We start from the raw sequence: 25001 nt of genomic DNA on the forward strand, positions 1-25001 counted from the left end.
CCGCGATCAGCCGGTGCTGCCTTGATGGGCATCGTGCTGCTGGGTGACGTGACGCGAGGAGGCCTGGCGCTACCCTCTCGCCAAGGGCCTGGCCCGCCTTTTGTCTCATTTGCGGGTTTCCTTCAGTTCCAGATCTTTCGGCCAGAAGCTGTATGCTCTTTATCAGGAAAGCACAAGACATGGCGATGGTGTTGCTATGGCGACCGATGAATCCCACCGATTAATCCTAGAACGGTTTTGGTGGGAAGGGACCTTGACGATCACCTCGTTCCGCCCCCCTTGCCATGGGCAGGGACACCTCCCACTACACCAGGTTGCTCAAAGCCCCATCCAAGCTGGCCTTGAACACTTCCAGGGATGGGGCAGCCACAGCTTCTCTGGGCAACCTGTTCCACATGACTTTTTTTCGGGGCCGACAGCAACGGGCGAGGGCCCCGGGCACTACCGAGGGCAGCGGTGCCCACCGCCGCTCCCAGCACCCCGGGGCCTCCCTTTAGCTGTCACCGCTCTCACACGGGGGAGGGTTCGGGCCAACGCGCCGCCACCTTTCGGCGGCCGTCGGGCCCCGCCGAGCCCTGCCCTTAGGCCGAGGCGCGGAGAGCCCCAGCCAGCGCGGTGGCGGGCGGGCGGCCGCTGCCCTTCGCCGAGGTGCGCGGGCAGGCGTGTGGCCGCCCCCCGGATGGCGGCGGCGGCCCCGAAGGCTCCGCACCGGCCCGGGAGGGGCGGGGGGAGGCGGCAGGTGTCACCGCCGGGGCCGGGCGCCGCCGAGCGGCCGGGGCTGGGGGGGACCGGGGCGGGTGGCGGCCGGAAGTGACGGGGCCGGGCTGATTCACCTGCTGGGCGGTGCGCGGGAGGTGCCCGCCGCGAGCCGGTGCCGGAGCCGGAGCCAGAGTCGCTGCCGCCGCCGGTTGCCCGCCGCTCGCGCCGCGCCATGGAGCCGCCGGTGGTGCTGGTGTCCCTCGTGCTGCTCTGCTCCGCAGGTGGGCGCTGGGCGCAGGTGGAGGGGACCGGATCGGACCGAAGGGAAGGGAAGGAATGAGGGAGGGAAGGAATGAGGGAGGGAGGGAGGCGGCGGCGGCGGTGGTGGTGGCGGCGGCGGCTCTGTCGGGCTGGGAGAAGGGGCGGCGGCGGGGAGCTGCTCTATCGTCCCGCTCCCCCACCCCCCCTCCTCCCGGCGGACCGGCCGCGTCTGTGTGTGGGGAAGGCGGCTGGGCCGGGGGGCTCCCGTCGCCGCCAGCCCTTCTCTCGGGCGGGCGTCGCCGCCCGGTCCCTGCCCGCCGGCGGCTGCGGCCGGGGAGCGCCGCCTGAGGCGCGGTGCCTGAGGCGCGGGCGGGCGCTGCGGGGCCGACCTGGGCTTTGTTCGTCCGCCGCGCCGCTGCCGCCGTTTGTCTCTTTTTTTTTTTTCTTTCTTTCTTTTTTTTTCCTCCCCCTCCTCCGCCCCTCTTCCCGGGCAGCCCTCGGCGCCCCGCTGCGGGTCTCCCGTGGCGTGTCCACTTTCTCGGGCGGGGGCTGTGGGCGACGGGGCTTTCCCCGCCGTTCCGGGCGGCGGTGCGGTGCGGCGCGGCGGTGGCCGCCCGGTGTGGCTCCCGCCGTCCTGCCACAGGAGGCGCCCCGCCGCCCGGCCGGCAGGGACCGGGGCGTGCAACCGGGGCGGGGGGGGAAGTGGTGGTGGTGGTGGGACGGGGCCGGAGCGGCGCCCGCTGCGGGCGTGTGGCCGAGTCAGTGCCACGCGTGGGAACCGAAGAGAAAAGAGAGGGGGAGGGAGAAAGGTTTAAAACCCATAAGGCAGTCCTGCACGTGTAATACCTCCTTCGTGTCTGGGTGCGACCTCGAGGTTGGTCCTGTTCTGAGAGGGTGGAAGGGGCCCGGTGGTTCCCAGCGACCCCTCGGAACCGGGTTGTGCCGGACTCGGTGGCTGTGATTGAACTCAGTGGGGAAAACGTGAGAGGATTTAGGGTGGGGGGAAAGGAGTTGAATGAGATAGGGCCTGAACTCGTTTGTTGTTCTTGCTGAGAGAAAACAAAGGGGTAGATGTCTTTCAAACAACAACAAAAAACCAAAATCAAACCAAACGTGCCTGGGCTACTAAAAAGTAGGCAAACATTTTTCATTTCAAATATTAGACGTTATGTGGTTCCAGTAATGAACTCAGTTGGATTACCACATTAACGTTTCCATAAAATATCTTTTTTTCAAAAAAACAACAAAACAGCAAACCTAGCTTCCACTAAAGTTGACCTAAACTTAAGTGAAACTACAAAAGATGACAAAACACCTGTGGTGGTTCAGGTTCACAGTAAAATGTGTATCAGTGGTGTCAGGAAGCCAGTTTTTGTTTCCTGTTGAAATGTTTATGCCTCTGTTGATGTCACTGCTGTTTTGGGAAATTACTCACGGGATCAAAATTCTATCTCTAGAATGGAATGATGAACTCTGGTCTCCTGCGTGAAAGTGTATCCATAATTCTGCGTTAACTCTGTTTCTCTAAGTAGGGTTAGAAACAAGATAGATGCTGTGTAAAAACTATGAGTTACTAGTATTAGTTGACTGGGTTAGCAATTAAGATTTATATAGAAACACTTCAAGTAACTAAAGCTGTGAAAAAAAGCTTGTTGTGAGTACAATTATATGTACCATGTATGAGCTGGATCACTGCTAGGATATCAAAGGCTATGATACTATAAAGCTAGGAATAATTAATATATGATGTAAAGTTTTGTTCAGTTTTTATATTCCACTTTAACTTTACTGAAGTGTACAGGTGTCGTCAGACTTCACTGTGAAACTGGATGACTTTGTAAAGAAAGTAATATATTTGTTTTGATTAAGAATATCTTTTATGTGGTTATTTAGATGACTGTACCTTGAAAGACACATTTCCCAGTCCTCTGAGGGAAATAATTGAATAATCTAGATGTCATAGGAGTTGATACATCATCTGAGCTTGCTTGTGTGTTTTTTTTCCTCCATCAGATCGAGTTAATATTTCTGGGTCTGTGTTCGAGGTAGACATTGCTTCCTTTATTGAGGGAACGGGTGTCAGTAAGTTGTGGTTCTCAGTATGGACCAAACTTGGAGGAAGGAAGCTAATTTGTGTGCAGCTGAGTGAAAGGTGTTGGCAGTGGAGGGCTGTCTAGGTGCTGAAGTGTTTACTTAGGTTTGTGGTACTGGAATAATTTGTCATGGTATTTTAGGGCTCACGCCATGTGCTATTTCCACAGCTCTGTTTTTTTTTTTTTTTTTTTTTTTTTCTCTCCCTGTAAGCCTCACTTTCCTTGTTTCACTATTGCTGAAAGTCGAGCATTCAAAATAAGTGATATTCTATAAATAAGGAGGCTTATCTTGACTGTGCAAAACACACTTTCAGCAGGCAATGGGGCTATACCATTATGTGTTGAGATAGGAAAGTGGTTGTATTTAAGCTGTCCCTGAACCCTGCTCAGGGGTTTAATCCCTCTGTTAAGGTCAATTTCACAGTCATAAAAAACTGAATTGGGAATTTCTTTCCCTTGCAGGAAGGGAAGAGTTCATCCTTGAGCATTTCAGCTGTTCTTTTCTGCTCTATCGTTGTAATTAGTAATTTATGTAATTCTCTACCTAAAAATGCACGCCAGGTCTTTGGTGACTTGATGGCCATTTGGTGTGTATGTTAAGTATGATCAGTCATTTCAAGTAGTTGGAGATTCTCAAAACCTACAAATTCTGTTTAACTTAAATGAACTGTATAGCTGTCATCAATTTATCCTGGAATAGGGTAATATAAATGATGTAACTCCTAAGATCTTGAAATATTTTATTGAGATAATTGATATTAAACTGTTCTCAAAAGGGCGATGCAGAGTTCTGGTTTGAAGAGGGAAGCTCAGTTGTGATGTTAAGTGCTGCCAGATCATTTTATTAGGTCTTATGGATGTGTAAACAGGTATACTTTTTTTTTTATTAATTAATTCTAAGCTTTCCAGAATGCATGGTCGTCTCAAGAGCTAATAAAAAAAAGTCTATTGTTCCTCATTGCTCAGTGGCACTGAGCATGTATTTGCCTGTGCTGTGACTTCAGGGGAATTGTGTACATACTGGTAACCTTTTCCAGTTAGTGTTGGGGAAATCATCTCATTCCATTTGGAGCATATTTAAGTTCATGTAGTTTTAGAAGTCTGAGAATAAATATAAGTGCTTAACTTGTGACACTGATCTAACAAATAGATAGTGACTTATGGCTGTTAACATTTCACAGTTATTGAAAGTTTGCATTCTGACATTACACATTTTTAAAAGTTTAACATAGCTGGATTAGTATCTATATTTGTACAGGTATAAAAAAGGGATTACATCTGTGGCGATGCATTTAGCCTTCAGAAGATATGTTACACAGAATAGTAATGTGCACGTGAATGCTCAAATTGATGAGTTTGAGTAGAGTTTTAAGGTAAATAATGAGGCAGTTATCTGCAGTGTTATTGCTGCTCTGTGATGTTTTTTGGTTTGGGTTTTTTTTTTCAATAGGAGTAGTAGGTAACTGTACTATATTGAAATTTTGCAATGTGTGATGCTTTATTAATATAATATTAAGCTTCTGCAATGTGTGTCCTTTATTAATAGAATGTTAAACTCTGAAGTAAAAATAAAGTTCACGTAAGCTTTGAGAAAAGTCTGTGGTTATTGCCCTGTCATTAGGTGTTATTCATAAAACTTGCCCAAGTATTTCCAATAACGTGCATGCAGGAGCAGAACCTAATGCAGACATGGTAAGTCAGCATTTGGTGGTACTAGCCTTTGTCAGGCATGTATAATAAGGAACTTAAGCCTGTTCATGTTTTTATGCATGCAACAGGATCTTTCAGAAACTTAATTTAGAAGTTTGACTACCACAGGAGTTAAATGATCATTCCAATTCCAGTCTCATAACGACTAAACCTGGTATGCTTCATCCATTGCAGAGTAATTGTAACAATTTGCAGGTTTTAAGTTCTTCCGAAGTGTCCCTTGACATTAAAAGTTATCTGAAGTTCAGGATCCCTTTCCTAGGTTTCCCAGATCAGTGTTTCAAGAAGTATGAAAACCTTAACCAGAGATGACTTAATCAACTAGTTACTGCTGTGACATTGACCATGAGATCTGAATTACGGTCATTTTGCTTTCATTAATCTTGTGTTTATCAGAACGTATTTTATGCATTCAGAATGCTGCTGCAAAGATTATTATCGCTCGTCATGTTTGTCTCAGCTGACTGCTGTTCTCCCCCTGTGCTGGCTTCCTCTGTGTTGCATCAAACTTCAGCTGCCTGTCTGTCTTCACTTGCAGTGCTTCTCACAGCCTCTTCACAAGCTCAGTCCACTTAATATAGAGATGAAACTACCACTCCTAAATGGCTGGTTTAGCTTCCGTTGCTGCTTTGCAAAAAAAGATATATTTACATAGGAGCACTTGCGTGCTTTGCTCCTGATTCCACTCATGCTTTGAGAAATTCCTTGTAAATTTCTTTGAATCTTCCTCAGTATTGGAGACTTTTAAAACTCATTTGCTACAGTGCCCACAGATTTGTACAGACTAGGGAACTTGTTTTTGGGGCCACTGTTGTTTCATCATACTTCCTAACTAATTTAATCATTTGTTGCTTGCATTAATTCAGAAGTTTTAATGGCAAGGGTTCTCTTTGCTCTCCTTGCAATCTCTGGTTCGTTTCATGGAGCTTTTAGATACTATGTGAAACGTAAATAAGGAGAAGCTTCAACAACTGTGTGGCTCACCAGCTTGTAAGAATGCTGCCCCCTCATCATTTGAGTCGCTGCTAGCTAAATATACACTTAGCTTAGCTAGTTCTTCCTTTTTTTTTTTTTTTCCTTTTTGCTTTCTTTTCAGGGAATTCCTCTTTCTACTAGTTTGCATCTTTCAGGGTTTGGTTGTAAGAAGAGCCACTTCAGCCTGTTGCCATGGGAGTAAGTGGCAGTGAAGCTATAGTCCTGTGGAAGCCTGTTTCAGTAGCAGCTTGAACGTGAGCAGCCCCTGCATCCTTACTGCTCCTCTCCTTTACTGCTCAGCTGCCTTAGCTGTGTGAGTGCATGGTGAACAGGTCTGAGTTGAGGCTGCTTGAAAAAACTTGCATTGATTTTTTTTTTTTTTTTTTTTTTTTTTTTTTAACTTGTTAGATTGTAGGATTTGAAACAAGAAAGAGTTTTGTCAACAACTTGTCTTGGTTCAGGGCAGGAATCAGTGACAGGAAGGAGGGCAGAAGAGCATTAGGAGGAAAACCTGATCTGCTTGATCAGTATTATCCCATAGGTGAGCAATGTCTGTATAACATTGGCCTGGGGGATCTTAGTTTGGGAGTTTGACTTCATCGCTAAATCAGGCAATCAGTTGAATGGCTAGATGTTACCTCCAAGATTATTTTTGCATCCCGTTTCATGTTTTGGCTGGTATTCATCTGGCTTCATGGCGAGCCAGTTCAGGGAGTTTCAGTCAGAGAAATGCTAAATTTTTGTGCTGTCAGTTTTTTACCTGTTCCTTTTTTTGATCCAACTCAATGAGATTGAGTCTGAGTTGTTACGAAAGAGTCAGCTGGAACCTGAAACCTATGTCGGAGTATACTACTATTGATTTTTTTTTTTTTTAATGCCACCTACTTATTGGGTCATATACTCAAAACTTGTGATGTGATAGGCAAGATTTGGAGCTTTATTGGCTGTAGGCTGGAGCCATTCACCAGTGCTGTGAAGTCATTTAGCTGCTGTTAAGAAGCATCTGAGATACTTGATGGTCACAAGTTTTGCAGTTCTACTTGCTGCTACGTTTTTTAAATAGATATGTTTTTCATGCCCTGTAGCTAAAACCTATGCTTAGTATGTTGAAAGATGATTAATCAACAAGAAATATGCGAATGTGCTGTGCATAGAAGGAAGGATGATAATTTCATAAATTCACAACTGTTTTAACTTGTGCAGAGTAAGTTTGTATATGTAACGGAAACTTCATGTATTCACTGATCCTGCATTTTCACTTCTTCCTTTTAGATGTATTAACAGCATCAGCTACGAGGAATGTTTAATCTTAGTTGTTTTAAGGCATGTAAAAATAATGTGTGTGTATATATATATATTTGAAAGCCTCCCTACATTTTTAAATGACTAGTTAACCTTGTGGCTATTTAGGGTGGATATTCTGATGCTTTGCACTTATTCCTTTCTGGCTGTTTCTTACATGGGGGGATAGGGAGGGGGGATGGGGGCAGGGACAGGGAGGGAAGCAAAAGCAGGCAGACAGCTACTTCTGTCATTGTGATGCTTCACCTTTTTACTTAAAAGCCAGCAACAACAAAACAAAAAAAACCCCCAACCCTGTACTACTGAATGAAATAATTTTCAATCTTAACATGAGGTGTGCATGTGCTAGGAAAAAGCATTGCTTGTTCAGTAGCTCGGAAGAGGCAAAACCCCTTTACTCAAGTGAAAATAATATGGCTGCTCAGTTAAGTGTTTGATTGTACTTAACTCCCTAATTCATTGACTGACAGATGTGCCTAACGCATTCACACTGCAGAAGAGCTGCTTCATTCAGTTTCCTTTTAAATGCCATCAAATTGGCAGGAAAAAAAATCGAATCATGTGACTTGATTGCTTAGTGACTGCATAAGCCTTCAATATCAGTTTGTAATGGGAAAATAAGTGACTTGCAGGGCTAAAAGCAAAACCAACCTGTGCAGTTGATGTAGACTTGATAGAGGAGGGGCAGGTTTTTGCATGAACAAATCATGTTAAGATTTGGGTCCTGATTTTTTTTTTTTTTTTTTTTTTTTTTTTTGCCTTGGCTTTGTAATGGTTGGCCCTCGCTTCATTTTACACTTCTTAACACTGTTTCTAGATGGTTCCTTAATGGCTCTTAAGTGCAGTCTGAAGGTACAGTTTCACATTACACCTAGTCACATTACAGATGTGATGCAGTTACATCTGGTGTAACTTCACGTGTCCATTGAGGTTGTCACTGCTTCCAGCGATGGTGTTGGGTTCCTTCTTCCCTCCCTCCTGTCAGAGCAGCGTCAGGCAGCTGCTGCCAGAGTCCATTCCCCTGATACAAAAGAAAACCTTTTCTTTTGAGGGTATGTTGTCTTCCTATTGGGCAAGTTCTTGAATTCAAACCGCTCTGTGGCTGGGTGGCTGGCTGTGGGAGCTGGCAGCAGCCTGCCTGCTGTAGGTGTGATGAGAAATATCTCTCTGCAGGTGGGGTTCCCTGGTGGTGCCGTCACATCCGTACCGTGGCTGTGGCAGCCTCGCTGCTTTTCTCTCCCTGGCTTTCTGCTCCCGCCGCCTGCCTTGTGCTTGGGGGCCTCTCTGTCGGGGAACCCCACATAAAGAGGAAAAGCAAAACTTCATAGGTGGTGTCAGTTTTTACTGGAGTCAGCGCTTTGTTCTGGGTTTCTGCCTTTTTGCATAAAGTGTTATACTGGTGTAAAGGGGGGTGAGGGGATCAAGCCCGAGGATGAGAGGGCAGGACCTCAGCAAATCCGAAATATTCCAGTTGTCATTCCTTTAATACTGCAAGTTGAATTTGCTCGTACTGGGGCATTTAAATGTGACCAAGCCTTAGAACTCATAGTGATCTTCTGTAGGTACTGGGCTAAACAATACTCCTGTGCTTAAAATTAACCTTAATCCCAATTTGTGTTGCAATTTCCTCCCCCCCTCCCTTAATGCTGCCCTCCACCAAAAGCGTACCCTCCCCTTCAGTAATGAGATGGAAATGCCCCCCCCCCCCCCCCAACGTGATAATCATGTCCTTCTCGGGTAAGGCCATCAGCTGCGGCAGTTGCTAAGATACCGCCTGGTGACCTCGGCTTTAGCAACAAAAAAGCTTCAAGAATGTGCTGAACAAGTAAGGAGCACAAGGACAGTTGTAAAAGGGAAGGGATGTTGGGTAGAATCTGAAGGCGAAAGGGGATGTCAGGGAAGAGATGACAGTAACGGATCGGTAAAGCTTTAGCCTGTGATTTTTAGGTTTTCTTTGTTGCGTAACTATTCCAGCTGATCTCAATGAATTACGGTTGGGGATGAAATTAAGCTCATGCTATGCATTTGCAAGGATGGGGTTATTTGTAGTCCTGTTAAAGTCTTAAAGTTAAGAATTTTTAAAGTTAATAGGTTTTTTTAGTAGATTGGGAGGATGAGTAACTTCTAACTTAATTGTGCAGTACATTTTAATCTGGGATGTGGGTACTACATGAATTGGAGCTAGTTACTTAATGCTGTCTGAGGGCATCCAGACTGAAAGAACTTCTTTTTTTCTGTCTTTGAAGAAATACACTTAGCCCATTTCCTGTTGTTATAGCTTTTTTTCTTCCATGTGTGATTTGACAGAGGATTTGTGAGTTCAGGTGAACGCTGATAGATACCCAATACCTTAATGGTTATTGTTGAATTGATGTATTTTGTCAGATTTTTTCAGACTAGAGCAATGCAGGATTGCTTCAGCTTTGGCTTCTGTTCAGTCGATCACCTTAAGGTGGTGTTTGTGGCATTTCAAAGGGGAATAGGTCTTTTTGAGCTGCTCTGCAGAAGTTGTGAGCTTAGAGTGGCAAAACTTTTGAAACCGTCTGAATACCGTGTTTCTTCTGTGCATCTGGGGATCAGAGAGTAGAAAGAAGTATCGGACATAGTAGTGGACTCCTCTTTAATTGTGGAAGCAGATGGAAAAGAAAAGTGAGAAATAAGCAGGGAGAAAGTAAATCCGTGATTTGAAGTAATGTCACACTGGTTACTTTAATGGTAAGTACAGCTGGGAGGCTTTGCCCAGTAAATGTGCTCAGAAAAGTGATGCTTCCCCTCTGGTTGCTCAGATGAACTGAAGTTTGGAAATACAAACCCACTGTTTTGAGACCCAGCAGCAGCAGAGTTGACTATCCAGGTGGTAGAACTTTGCCAGGCTTATTCTGACATGCAGGTTTTCTTTTTTTCTGTATTTTGCTTTTAGTGCTTCTGCTGTTTCATCAGCCACCTTTGTAGCTTATGGCAGAACCTTTCTCCATGCACATAAGTCTTACAGCTGCACCACCTGTGGGAAAAACTGTCCTGAAAACTTAACTACCCCTCAGCTCTGGGAGTTTGGTCACTCACCATCGTTCTTCTATCAGCAAGGCAGCTCAGATGAAACGTGAGAGAGGGAGGGATTTGAAATCTTGCCTCTGTTAACACTAAGTGTCCATATAAAACTCAAGGTCTTTACTCCAGAAATTATTTTGTAGATTTAGTTTCCTGAACTATTTTTATATTTAGTCTGGGACTAAGAGGACTAGGAAGGAAGAGACAGTGTTTGGAGCAAAGACTGGTAGCCAAATCTCTTCTTTTCTGGGTGAGTGCTTTTATTCCTGGGTTGTCGTTGCTTTCCTTGGCTCCATAAACTGTATCTTTTCTGCATGGTAGAAGGGCTTCACTAAGGTATGTGACTGATTAGCTTAGAGAGTACTGTCCTGGGAGGTATGAAATGCAGGTGTGAACATCTTTTGTCTGAACGTTAAACCTCTGTCTTTGGGGATTAATCGGTGTTCTGCCTAGTGGACATAGGCTAGTATAGAGAGGCAAGTTTTTCATCTTCTCTCTAACCTTTTTAAGTTAGGCCTTTGTGAGGTTTAAGTAGAGGGTTATGTAGTACATTAATGTCAATAGCTGTAGAAATGTTAAATTTAGAAGTGCTTGATGCTTTTGCTAAGATGGAGCTTTTTTTTTTTTTTTTCCTGCTTACAGATGTCACAGAAAAGCCCAGTTCACAGTATTGTAGCATTGTATGACAACCACAGTTAGTGTCAAGCGTGGGAAAAATGTGGTCTGTGGAGCATATTAAACATTAACTGTTTTACAGTTTTGCTACTAGCAGGACAGTGCTTTCTTTGTAAGAAAATGCTTTGCAATTTGCCTTTATCAGCAGTGGATTATCCTAAAAATCCTAATTCTCTGCAGAGTTCTACAATAATTGCATATTAAAACCAAACTTGCTTTTTGGATACGTAACCACTATAGACGCAGGTGCAGTAATGCTGTGCCGGTTTTTCTTTCTTGTTTTATTCATTGCTGCATGATTTCCTAGCTTTTGGGAGTTGATTGCCTGTTGCTCGCTGGTTTCTTTCCCTCATCTCTTGCTTTTTCTTACCTCAGGTGAGATTGCTGTGAAGGTTATGTGTTCTTCAGTACCTAGGTGCCTGATGTGTATTGAGCTAATATGTACTTTGGATTCTGTCCTGAAATATTTGATGAGAATACCTGTGTACTTTGGCTGTAAAAGAGAATTTTAGAGTTTCGTTCTTACATCAAAAGTCCCCAAATCTGTTGAATTTGCTTTTTAAAGGGAAAACAACTGTTTGTTTTTAATCCTTCTATTAAACTTCTGCTTTTTTTTCTTTATTGTCAATGTTCCTTTAATGGTTACTAAGTTAAAGACAACTCTTTAGCGACCTTTCTTTGTGGTCTTCCATGTCATGTGTCCCAAGGAAAAACAGTGAAGTTGAGAAAATAAGTGCGACTACAGCTGGTTGGAAAATTGTAATTGACTGTTTTCCCTTCGCTCTCCGTTCCCCCTCTAGTTGCTCAGCCTGGATTTCTGAAGCCTGGTATAACTTCTGCAGAGACTGAAGTGGGGTTAACTGCCTTAGTCTGTGTTAGACCTTACCAGGACCAGTGTCAGGATGTTTTCAGTATCTTTTGCAGTATGGTGGTGATGCTTGCCAGAAGTTGTAGGGTTTGGCATGTGGAAAGTTAGATGCACCAAAGCTTCATAACGTTTGGGGCCCGATTTCCTGAAAGCTGTGACTGTAATTGGGCCTTGCTCTTGCTGTTGGAGTTAAGATGCTGGGAACTGTGAGAACCCAAATCTGAAGCTAGGCTTTTTTGGCCTTTAGGGGTCTTACTGGTAAAGCTAGGGTTCAGTTTGTGGTGCAGTCAGTTATGATAAACTGTGGCAAAACAGCATAAGGAAGCTTTGCAGCTTGTGGCTATCTTGCCTGTGCTGATGTGACTCGGCTCCTGGGTGCTGTAAAAATCACTACAGTGAGTAATGTCAAATATTGTTTTTCTTTTATTTTTGCAAAGGCAACTTTTTAATCCAGTTAATTCATTAGCAGCACCCTGCCTTGCAGAGCCTTGTTTTGGCAGCACTTGAGGATACTGAAGTGTTGTGTAGCAAGGAAGTGGGAGAAGATTGTGAGATGGTGGCTTCTTGTGGGGATTTCAGTCATGAAGACTTATGTTTGTCTTAGATTGTGCCAGTAAACACTGGGAAGTCTCCCTCAGCTCAGTCACTCCTCAGTGTGTACATATCTCGGTGTGTACTGCTTACTTGCCAAGGGTGTTCATTTGACGCCCTCAGTTTTGCAGGGCCTTATTTCAGAAATGCTGTTCCAAAATAAGACATTGTAGAACCTCTTGAGTGGAGGTGGGATAGGAGAGAATTGGGGAACTTTTGCTTTTATTATATCATTGGAGCCAGCTGAAAAAAGTAGGAGATTAATTGTGGATGAGATGGTGGGGAGATGGTTCTTGAGACTGAAGTCTGTCAAGTGAAAAGATGTCATCACAGGTACATCTATAATCTGTATTTGAAAGAAGAGTCCAAGGTGAAGTGTCTCAAGTGAATTTTATAGCTCATGTATCTGAAATCACTAATGCATTTCTGGATGTTATTTACTACTTGAGGCCTCATTGTGTGAAGAAAAACATTTATGTATTTACAGCCATTCCATCAGTTTGAACCTGGCAGCAGTCCTGCCATCATGGTGCATCTCCCCTACCCTGCCCCTTGGCATGTGTCAGCCGCCTTACTTTCTACTGTTCCAGCTGATGGTGTTCCTCCCCTGTTACCCATTTAGGGAGGGAATGTCTCTCTTGGGTCATGCAGCAGTTCTGTAACATAGCGCTATCTGATGCCAGAAACATTCATGCCAACTGTACATGTACACTTAAATTTTTGTGAGCCAGCAATCCAGAATTTCAGTGTATCCCAAACTTGTAACTTTTTTCATTTAAATAAGAAAATACTAGATGCATAAGTAACTCATCTAATGAAAATTTGCTTTCTGTTATTTGTTAGTATATATCACAGCCGTGTTTGTAGTTCCTTCCACATTAAGGAACTTAAATCTGAATGCTCAGAATTAAAATGTGTATTGACCTCTTACCTTCTGATATAAGCTTTTATAAGGGATAATATGTATTATTCTGCATCGAGGAATGGTACTTGTCTCTTCTCACCCAGTCACAAAGGTTCATTCTTCTGTTTGCTCCAACTGTATATGGCACCTGTTCTGCTTGCAAAATATTTGGAGAGCAATATACATGGATTTGGACTAATTACACTTCTGTGTTGATTGTTTTCAGTTGTTTTTTGAGAATCTGTTGCATGCTTCTGAGTCTAAGTTTGCAGTGATTTGTTTGCTGGAATTAAAAAATTGGTATTTTAATGCTAAGCATTTTTGAATACTGGGATAACTGACTTGAGGAACCCTCATTTTTCTGGTGTGTTGAAACAAATCTGAAAAAGGTCTGAAACCTTATCTGTGAAACCCTGCCAACAAAAACAAACACAGATCTTCACTCAGCTTGATAAAATGTCTGTCTGCCATGTACTAACAGTTAGATGCCACAGCTGATCCACTTATGTTTTGAGGAGCATACTAGGGGAGTGAAAAGAAATTGAATCTTCCTGTTTTGAGTGGAAGTTGAAGGAAGTGAGGCTTGGGAAAGCTTGGAGAAAATGTCATCTTCCACTATGTGCATTGGCTTAATATGGATCATTAATGCAGTTACAAATTGTTTGAGTTAGATGTGACATCAGTCATCCAACCTTCTGCTCCAAGTAGAGTCAACACTGAGTACTTTGGTCTTGTCTGTGTCAGCTGTCACTAAATCACCTGTTCCTTTTTGATTCTTTACTGCTCATGTGCTAGGAGAAGCTTTTCATGTTGCAATGAAGTCCCCTGCTGCTTTCAGCGTTGGTTGTGTTTTGACTTCCCTAGCAGGGACGCTGCATGCCTGGGCAATATTTCTGTGTTCCTCCCTTGGTAGACTGTTCTCACTTCTTCCTCCTTAGGCAGAGCTGCTGATTGATCTGCTTATTTTCCCGAGCGTTGGGATGTACTTTTCATGTGGTTAGAAGCGATTGTTCTTAAATACCTGCCAGCTTTCATGAGCTCTTTTGCCTTTCAGAACTGGCTCCCACAGAATTCTACCTACTGAATAAGCCAGCCTGCCCTTTTGAACTGCAGGGTCTGTACTGGATGTGCCTTTCTTACTCCTCTCTGGATTTTAAACTACAGTGTTTCATGGTCACTATAGTCAAGGCTGCTGTTGATCCAATCCCCTGCAAGTTCTTCCTTTTTCTGTTGCAGGCAATTCCACACAGGTATCAAATGGGTTGACCCATTTAGCATCAGTTTTTCCCTGAAATCTCCCAGAAGCCTCCTAGACTGTGTCCTGCTATGTTGCCTGTCCAGTAGATGTCAGGGAGGTTAAAGTGTCCCACAATAACCAGTCTCTGTGATTTTATAGACTTTCTGGAACTGTTGAAATAGATGTAATCTACTTTCCTGCCCTAATCAGGTGATTTGTAACAAACTTGAACTGTGATGTTGCCCATACAGTCCTCTCTTTTAATCCTGACCCAGAAGCTCTTAACCAGCCTGTTGTCTGTTCTGTAGAACAGTTTTTTGTGTTTCAGCTGCTCCTTCAGGTAAGGGACAATTCACTTGCTGTTCTTTCCTTCCTGGCTTTCTTCAAAGGGCTTGTATGTGTCCATGACAAAGCTACAGTCGTGTGAGCTATCTCACGTGTCTGTTACTCCAGTGTCATAGTTCTGTGTACAGATACTTGAGGTGGTTCCCCTTTCAACATGTTTTATCCTTGCCAAGGTCTCTCTTCCTCCCACCAACCTGACCTGTGTACTTAATGAGTCTGAATCTCTATTCCCTCCCTTAATTGCAAACTGTCACCGTTCCCTGATAGACGTCTCATTTAAAGTGCCTGTCACCAGATTTGATGAGGATGTTCCTAACCCGCTTTGTCAAGTGGATTCCATCTCTAACTTAGCAGCCCTTCGATGTCAGGGGTACTTGCAGCCATAAAAAATTAAAACACTGCCTGCACTGCCAGTCCTGCAGCAGGTAGCTAACTCGCAGGATGTGTCTCCACAAGCCTTTTCCCCTTCACATGAAAGAGCAAGGAGAACAAATGTCACCTGGGGTCCTATGTCATTTTTTGCCCCTGGAGTTTTCTAGTCACTCTTGATTTGCTCCAGGTCTCCTTTGTTAATAGCATGGTTGCCTGTGTGAGTAAGTAATAGTGATAGTTAGGGAGAAACAAAAAGCAAGACTGGTGATAATATGGGGTAGTAGTTTAATAGTTAATAGTCCAAGGGTCTGAGGACCCTTGGCGATCTCTCTAACATGCTGAATCTGGCCAAACCTCCTTCATCAGCAAATCTGGCAGCAGATGTCAGTGTCTCCTCTGCAGAAGGGAATCTCCAACTGGTATTACCTGCCACTCCTTCATATTGCTAATGCTGAATTCAAACCAGCCAACTCTGACACCTACCTTAATTGAGATGCTTGCTGCTTCTGCCTGTCATTTGAATGTTGACAAAAATAAAAAAAAAAAGAGAAAGTGGGAAATAGCTTTATATGCTTGTTATGCTTGTGTTCTTAGCATAAGAAAGAGACTGTGGAGCACCAGTATAACAGAAATCAGGTGTTGGGAGACATGCTGTAAGAAAATAATTGAGATTTATGAAAAATCTCTGAGACTTAGAAGGCTCAGACCAATGTTTGGGTACCTTTCATAGTAGCTTATGGGTGCTGCCAGCTTCTCGTGCAGGAATGATTGTTGAGAGCTGTCCTGAGGTTCACGTGCTTCATCTTCCATTGATGTGTTTATGTGCAATCAATGTGCATGAACATACTACTCACACTTCAAAAGTTTTAATTTTTGTAACAATCTTCTATGTTGGTGTCATGGTTTAGGCCAGACTGGCCACTGAGGTGAACAACACAGATTCTCCCCCATCTCTCTCCAAGGAGAGGAGGGAGAGAGAGAAAGAGACTTATGAGTTTAGAAGGAACTAAACTACTTTAATGAAATATTAATAATAAAATTAAAATAATGAAATATATACAAAACCATATCAAGCTCCCAGGATGACAACCATGTCACTGGCTGGCACTGGGGAAGTCCCAGACTGGACTCAGTGACGGATGGGAACTGGATTCTGGATCTGCATTCAGGATGGAGATCAAAGGCAGATGAACAGAGAGAGTCCTCCTCAGACACCTGCCATTGAAGGAAGAGGGCTGACCCTTTGCTCCCTCGGCTTTTGTACTGAGCATGAGGCAGATGGGATGGAATACCCTGTTGGTCAGTTTTGGGTCACCTGTCCTGACCGCTCGCTCCTCCCCACAGGTGGGACACCACTATGCTTTTCTGCTTCCGACCCTCCAACGGGGCAAGTAACAAAGTTATCTGCCCCTGGGTGTTACAGCAATAAGTATAAGTAAGATCGTCCTTGCATACCATGCCTGGGCATCAACTATAAAGAATTAGGTCTTACCACTCTGTGAGTGAACAGTTTTCTGCACAATAGGCTATGAATTTCAGTAATTAAAAGAGGCTTAGCTAAAATGTAAAATTACTGAGCAGAAAACTGGTTCTGTTTTGCTTCAAACCGGGACAGTTGGATAAACTTCTGGCAAGTCACTTTAGGCTATTGGGTTCTGCTTATATTTGGCTTATGGTTACTCTGCTGTTTCATATGTTTTGGATCAGAGAAATGAGTGCTGTACTAGAAGCTGAGACTAAACTGCTTGCTATTTGTGGCTTTTAAAGCACTTCAGAAAGCTACCATGTGATAGGCAGGATTATTGGAGCCTAATTTCCTAGGAGCGTGTCTCTGAAATGTAGTACTTCCAGCTTTTAATGTAAATTTTCTTCCCTTTTCCTGGTGTCCCTTTCTCAGTGTTCTGCCATCTGAATGAGGAGCAGTTTGTGTAACGTCCACTTTGAAATTATGCTCACATGGAGTTGTCTGGCAATGAAGAGGAAAGATAATTGAAGAATCTAATGCTTCTTAGCTATGTCAGAACAAATGAATAACTTCAGGGACTTCTGGTTGCACTGGACTGTTATTTCTGCTTTTGTGTTTGTTTGAAATTGTCGAAGAGATGAACAAGTAGTGGCAGAACAGGGAGAGGAGTAAAACATTGATTGTACAAGTCCCATTTGTTTAGAAAGTTAATAAAAAAATCAACATACACATACTCATCTGTTTTTCAGCTGAGTTGTGTGTTTCAGCCTGTGTCAACTAAAAATCAAAGGTTTTATACTTTTTAGTAATACAGATGTCATAGCATCTCCAAAGCATGAATTCTGTTACCCACTGTGAAGAGGCAGATGTCATTGTGTTCCTCTTACCTGAATTACTGAACACTGTGAAATACTCAGCAGGTCCACTCGTGGGGAGGGGAAAGAAAGTGTGTGTTCTATGGTCATCTGTTGTAGAACTTCAAATGGTGAAGTAACTGTTATTGGAGATGCTGTCACAGAGCAGAAGTACTGCTTCAGTGATTAACTCTTACTTCAGAATGAAAGCTTTTGATTTCCTGGGTTATAGGTTTGAGGGAGTGAGTTGCTCAGATATGTTTACTGCGGTCAAAAAAGAGGCGATAGAAATCTCTTAAAATTATCTTTGAGAAGATGTACATGGATTGGTAAGAAGTATTGCACCTAAATCTCTTTTGTACCTCAAATTGATGTGGTTGGTTTTTTTGTTGTTGTTGTTTTTAAATAGCTATTAAAGATCCTTTTGTTTTGACATCAGGAATAGAATCCAAAGACTTGATGCAGAGCAAAGTTTTAGTAAGGTAGAAGAATAGTTGTTGCAGTCTGATCTACTGCAGAAATGCACTACAGCTTCTCTACTATATTGAGAATTGCAAGTTAGGTAATAACTTGAGCTAGCGCAGAAGTGCAAGTTAGAGCACAAATGCACTGTTTATAATAGTGTTTAGTTTTATTTAATCTGAGGCTATGATTCTACAGATGCACCAAAATGATCTATCTTCTTCACGCTGGCCACTCTTCTTGTGGCCTTGCATCTGTTGTGGCCGTGGTAACATCTGTGTGACTGTCTTGCTATGATGAGCACCAACCTGCGTATATCAAATGACTGAAAATCTGAGCTTGTTACCCACAAGGTGGACAAAACAGTGGATGTACAAATGCCAAACCTGTTTCCATAACAAGCAAAGGGAGCTTTCCACTTCCTAACTGCGATGTGTGGGTCTGTACGCTTGATGAGGGAAGCCTATGTTTGTTGTAAAATGGGGAGAATCTTGGTTCAGGCCTTTTGAGTTAAGTCTGTCTGTGCCCCCTATATAGATTCTTTTTCAGGGCTGAATTGAGGAAAATTTGTTTGGAAACATGTTTTGCCTAGAGGCACGCAGATAAGGATTACACAGCCTTTTTTGAGGAGTAAAACAAGCAGAAAGGGAAAACAAATCTAAAAAAACTCATTGAGATTTTTGGAAAGGATTCATTTGTCCACTCCCTGTAGATAGAAGAGCCCTTATACTTTAAGGCAGAGTTAATTAACTTTATCTAACCCATGACTTCACAACAAGGCTGTCCATCCTGGTGGGCTTCATCACTGTTCTATGCTTTCATTTTACAGTGAGGGAGTAGTGGTAAAGTGACTATCTAATAACTTGGAAAAAACTGCTGTTGAAAACTTTTGGTTTAGCTTTGTATGGAACTTGAATTGTACAAAAAAAAATTGTGCAGTTTGAAAGGTATAACTACCTGTTGGATATCATTCCAAATGAACAGTACATGACTGCATTGTGTTGAGTAACATACTGCACAGGATCTCTTAAGCAGTGACAAGTCTGACTAATGGCATGATTTCTATACAGGAAAAGTATATGATGGATTTGAATGTATACTAATACATAACAGAACACTTACGGTGAAAACTGCATGTGAAGTGTTTTTAAAACATAAAATATATTTTTATAGGTCTAACAAGCAGCCTAAGTATAACTTCAGTTGAACAACCGATTGAAAAAGCACAAGGAGATAAAGTTACGTTGCCATGTACTTTTGTACTCTCAGAAGAAGATGAAGGCCCACTAGATATTGAGTGGGTATTGATACCAGCAGATAATCAAAAGAAGGAACAAATAGTAAGTAGAGACTTTTTTGGATGGTGTTAATTCAGTTGTTTGAGTAGGTCAATGCATGAACTTTATTACTGACTTCTTAAACCTTTTAAACCTGACTTTTCAAGTTGGGATGTTTGTGATCTTAAATTACTTTGAAGTACCAGTTATATGAAATATAGTGTAAGTTTTGGAATAGCAGGTTGAATATGAAATGTCAAGAAATGCCTCACTTAAACTTGTCTTCTAAAGAAGAACTCTCAAATGAAATATGCTTCAGTTCCAGAAAACAAACTGCTTTTGTAGCCGTGTTATTTTCCTGACTGAAACTGATTTATGAGGATTTAATTTTAATATATTAACTCTTTTAGTTATTAACCCTTCCCTTTCTTTGTAAGCCTTGTCAATAAGAGCACTCCTTTTAGTTACACAGGTTTTACAGAACAAAATTAGAATAGTTTTAAACAGTTTTCTTTCAGTTAGAAGTCAATGCTGACAGATTGCTACTTGGACAGGTGTTTGTTTGGAGTATTCATTAGAGTACTGTGTGTGGTGATATTTTGAAGATTGAGATATTTGGCTATGTCATAATTCTGGGATTATTTAAAATGGTAGAAAGAAACTGTCAAAAATCTGAAAATACTAATTTATTTTGGAACATTTTCATGCCAAGTGGATTTCTGAATCATATTTTTTTTATAGATAATTATGTATGCTGTAGACAGGATTTATAATCATTATTATGCTGCTATGACTGGACGGATGCAGTTTACTAATCCTGATCCCAGATCTGGTGATGGTTCATTGGATATCCTGAATTTAAAGTCGGCGGACACTGGCACGTATCAGTGCAAAGTGAAGAAGGCACCTGGAGTTCAGAGCCAAAAAATACAGTTGACTGTACTTGGTAAGATAATGCTTTTCTTGAATTTTCAGTGGCATTTTTTGTGTGTTTATTGCATCCTATCGTTGATGTCTAAAATCAAAATTTCTGTTGGACCAAGTCATACTGAATCTATGATGATGCATCCATTATTGATGCTTTGGGGGGGGGTGGACATCATTCTGTTCTGGGGGATGAAGGGAATAATATTCAGAATAACGAGCACTTTAAAAAATTCTATGCCTGGCTTGTATATCATAGAAAAATTTTCCATGCATAGAAATGGTTTGTTGCACAAGCTTTGTCTCTAGCAAAATGGTCTGACCTACTAGAACACAGCTGATAACCATTTTGATTGTCACTGTCATTAATTCAATGATACTTTGTTTGTTAGTAAAGCCAGCGAGAACTAAATGTTCCATTGAAGGATCACAGGAGATTGGAAAAGACGTTATCTTGAAATGCGCATCACAAGAAGGATCCCCACTTTTGTCTTATGACTGGAGGAGAGTATCTGGCAAACAGGAACTTCCTGCCACTTCTATGCTGAGTACTGTCAAACTTTATTTATTACTCTTAAATATTTAAGAAAGATTGTGTTTGTATTTTTGGCTTGGCTTGACTTGCAAGCATCTCAAGCTTGATACTAGTATAGAGTAGTCAAAATAAGTGTAATTTCTGCCCTCTCACTGGCTTTGAAACAAGTTGTTGTTTTGGGTTTTTTTTGGTTTTTTTTTTTTTTTTTATTCATACTGGAAATATTTCAAGCCTTAAGTTGAGGTTCTTACCATTAGGCTGCAGAATCATGCTCACCCATGCCTGATCGTTGTGAGTTCTCTTGCTTGCTGATGTTGGCTGCTTTTGTGCTCAAGTGGACAATAGGGAAGAGTCAGAACAGAGTCTAGACTAGTGGTTAGAGCTGTGCTCAGAGAAGTGGAGATAAAAGCTTGAATTTTATGAAAGACTGAACAGATGTCTTCACTTCCTGATCAGGTGACAACTTATTGTTTAAAAAAGGGTATGTGTCATTAGAAGAAAAGTTGTCAAGAGTAACAGAGAAGAGAAGGCTTACCCTCTTCTTGCAAGAGCTGATGTATAGGAAAGAGTTACATATAGTGAATTTTGACTGATGGATTCCAAATTATTATAGTGGTGGTGTTGGATTTTTATTGTGAGAACTTTGTTGTAGAAGATTAATCTGTGAGTTTGGGCTTTGTGAAAGTTATTCTGGAATGCTTTTTGGAAAAGTACTGCTCAGTACTAGTTCTTTTTGATCTTCTTTGTAGTTATGAAAACCTTAAACCTTGAGATGGTGGGATTTCTTTGCAGAGGAAGCATTTTAAGAATCTGCTTACAAATAAACGTATTTTAACTCAAGTTGTGTAGGACATACAGGACAAAATGGTATCACGTCCAAGAGTAACAAAAGTGGATGTCTAGGGGAGAGAGAATAAGAAGTTGTGTGGTTTTTCCTCATAGGGCTCTCCTATCCTCTTATAGTTTATGCCTCAGGAAATTAAGATGTGGCTTCAGTTTAATTGATTTAAAACAAACAAAACCTGACTTCTGTGAATTTCTCCAGTTTCCTTTAAACTTTTGTAGTCTATTAGAATCTCTACTATCTCTAAAAATCATCTACGTATGGAGAACCTCATACTGTTCTGTATTTTGAACTTGCCTCCTGGCAGTTCTCTTTGATATCTCTTATTTCTTGTTTTGACAGTGAACAGTTAATCACTAATGTTTTTCTCTGTACTAGTAAAGATCTTAAGCGTCTGTTATGGCTCTTCTTCCTCCATATCCCAAACTTGTCTCATGGTAACAAAAAAATAAATTGACAATATCAGCGCTGGACAAGAATGAGCGAGGAAGTATGCGAAAGTGGCATATAGCTCAATAAACCGATGTTTGTTTTGGGCTTGTGAATGTAGGTTTGGGGACACTGAACAAGTTCTTAAGAATCAAAACACTACCTAACTACTTCAGCAGGAAGAGCTGAGTATTTGTGTGGTGCTTTGTTCCTGTGATGTAGTCTATTGCGGTGCTGATGGCAAATCTATTGGCAATTAAAGCATGCAAGCCAATTGAAGTTCGTATAGTAGAAACTCACAGAGGTGGTTGTCAATGGCTTTGAAAGGCTTGGGGAAATACCCCCTTTTCACTGATTGTCTCTTGTGCTGTCAGCATAGCTAGACTTAATTGGTCACCCATTGGAGTGCAGTATTCAGGATAGGTCTAGGTCATGGTGGATCCCACATTATGGGTTCTGCAGGCATCTGAGCTGGTTTTGTAGAATCAGTTGAGACAGAAAGGAGGTGGTACTTCTGGGATGCAGTTAATTTTAGAATTCCATGTTAGGATGAGAGAATTAGCTGTTTTAGGTGTCTGTTCCTATCCATTGTCAGAGCAATTAATCTGTAGGCTTAATATTAAGTCAAATGCTGTGGAATAAATTTCTAATAAGGTAAAGACTTTTACAAGCGATAGTATTTTGCAGTATGGTAGACTTTTGGTTTTATTTGGATATTTTTAATATGTCATTTTTTGTTAATATTTCATCCATATACTGGATTAATAATTCTGTAGTATTGAATATGGAATTAAATTTTGGAAAATGATCAGCCTCTACCTTTTGTTGTTTGTAGATAAAAATACAGGGGAACTTCTCTTGAAAAATGCCTCTCAAGACTATTCTGGTACATACAATTGTGTTGCCTCAAACCGAGTTGGCACGGATGAATGTTCTGTTGAGCTGAAAGTCACCCCTCGTAAGTGTTTGCTGTGTAACAGTCGCATAGTGTTTTGTGTATTAAAACGGAATAATCTTGTTTCTCTAAACTCTGAAAAAGTTAAAGCAACACTGTTGTGTAACTGATGGTTGCTGCTTCAAGTCTTTACTTGCCAAAATGTTGCTTTTTATGCAGAAAGCTGTAACTCTTACTATTGTTTTAAATGCATGTGATTGAAGCATACCCTCTGTGATTCAGTGATATGCTATTAACCTGGATCATGTGGAAACATACTGTTTTTAATCTTGAGTTAAGAGAAAAGCAGTTGGTCATATAAATTTGACACCTAACAAACAGTATTGTTATTTATCTATTCTAGCTATAAATACAGCTGGTATAATTGCTGGAGCTATTATAGGAACTCTGCTGGGTCTTTCTGTACTGGCTTTTCTTGTCATCTGTTGCTGTAAGAAACACAGAGACAAGAAATATGAGAAGGAAGTACATCATGATATCAGGTAATGACACGTCTCTAGTTTCAGAACAGTATTATTTGAAGATTAAATTTAAAATGTGTATTTCTGCAAGTAAGATACTTAACAGTTAAGATTTCTTTTTTAATGTGGAAAGCTTATTAACATACTAACAGCTTGTCAGGGACCTTTGTTTTGAATATGGTGTAGGTAGTCATGTCTAATTTTGATAAAGATTTTAAAGGCAATGAGTACTTGAATTTTTTTTAATTTAAAGTAATATGTGGGCCTCTCTTGTCTACTGTGTCAGAATAAAAGGAAACAAACTGAAAGATGTTTTGTAAGCTCCCACATAGTAATGGTGACTGAACTCTTGTTCTGCAACTGTTTGTTTTGTTTGTTTCAGAGAAGATGTCCCACCTCCAAAAAGTCGCAGTTCAACAGCACGCAGCTACATAGGCAGCAATCGTTCTTCTCTGGGTTCAATGTCTCCTTCAAATATGGAAGGATATACCAAAACTCCATATAGCCAAGTCCCAAGTGAAGACTTTGAACGTCCTCCTGGTCAAAATGCAACCTTTGCACCTTCAAAGGTAGCTGCACCTAATTTAAGTAGAATGGGAGCTGTTCCTGTGATGATTCCAGCACAAAGCAAAGATGGGTCCATAGTATAAAATATTATTAATTTAAATGCTGGTTTTGATGTGTTCATTGTAAGTGTTAGAGAAAACTACTGTGTTCCATCCCTCATTTAAACAATGGCATGCAATTTTCCTTGAAGAAACTGAACAAGCTAGTGTGAAAAGCCACCAATTCTCATTTTTAGTTTTAAACTTATTAGTATGACAGTTGAACTATTTGCTAAAAGCATTGAAGATCCTAAATATCGGACACTGAAGGTATTTGGACCTCTGGTAGGTTGCTGAAGAGAGACTGTCAGCTAATGTACAGTTCTGAATATGTGACAGCGAGAGACAAGTGAGAAGTAACAAAAGCATTTCATATCTAGACCATGAAGTTTCTCAGAGTTCCTGAAACTTTATCCTCAATTTTGGAATAACAGAAATATTTGAACTTTGACACTGTCTGATGTAGTTGCAGGGGGCTGAAATACTGAAGATGGATTTGAATTCTGTTCAAACTATTTATGTAGTTTTTTAACCTGGTAATGTTTGTTCGGCACACTTCTTGAGCTCTTATTTCAGGGGCTACCAGTTATTTGATTGGCTCAATTAATTTAATGAGTCTATTCTGAATTTAAAATTTCAGTGAGTGGAAATGTGACAGGTGACCTTGCAAGCTCTTAGAAACATGAATTTTTCTGTAATAACTAGTCCTAGTCATGTCAGATAACATATGTATTATCTGATGCAAGAGGTCCTATTGGGTTGTTGATAGTGGTACCTAAGTTTTAAAATGTATAGATCAACTGTTACTGTCACAGTTGGAATGAATATGCATCTTTATACAGGTCTTATGTTAATTGTACCTTGCATTTTCCAAAGCCTGTTTAGGTTCTAAGGCAGTGCTCTTACTTTTTTTCCAAACCTATTACTGAGAAGCTCCATGGGGTTTTAATGAAAGCTGTTAAGTAACTGGTATTTGATATCTGTCCTCTTGCTCTAACATCACTGTGGAAACATCTTTTCCTCCATATACATGTAAGCGGTAGTTTGCCTTTACTTAAGATGCTAATATCTTTCTGTGTGAATTTGCAAGGAGCTTAAAGCTCATTTCTC

The 25001-nt window shown here is 41.5% G+C and overlaps 1 protein-coding gene across 1 annotated transcript; it reads left to right on the forward strand.

Annotated features, from left to right (window-relative positions):
• Positions 1-931: 931 nt before the first annotated feature.
• On the forward strand, positions 932-23936 carry CXADR (CXADR cell adhesion molecule; the record flags this gene model as incomplete). Its single annotated transcript, XM_082498773.1, has 7 exons — positions 932-980; positions 19035-19201; positions 19880-20084; positions 20455-20610; positions 22706-22828; positions 23169-23307; positions 23669-23936. 7 exons carry the CDS (start codon positions 932-934, stop codon positions 23934-23936), a joined length of 1107 nt encoding a protein of 368 aa, XP_082354899.1.
• Between the last annotated feature and the right edge of the window lie 1065 nt (positions 23937-25001).

This window comes from Vanellus vanellus (genome assembly GCF_965231255.1).
Source record: "Vanellus vanellus genome assembly, chromosome: 1".
Taxonomy (NCBI): domain Eukaryota; kingdom Metazoa; phylum Chordata; class Aves; order Charadriiformes; family Charadriidae; genus Vanellus; species Vanellus vanellus.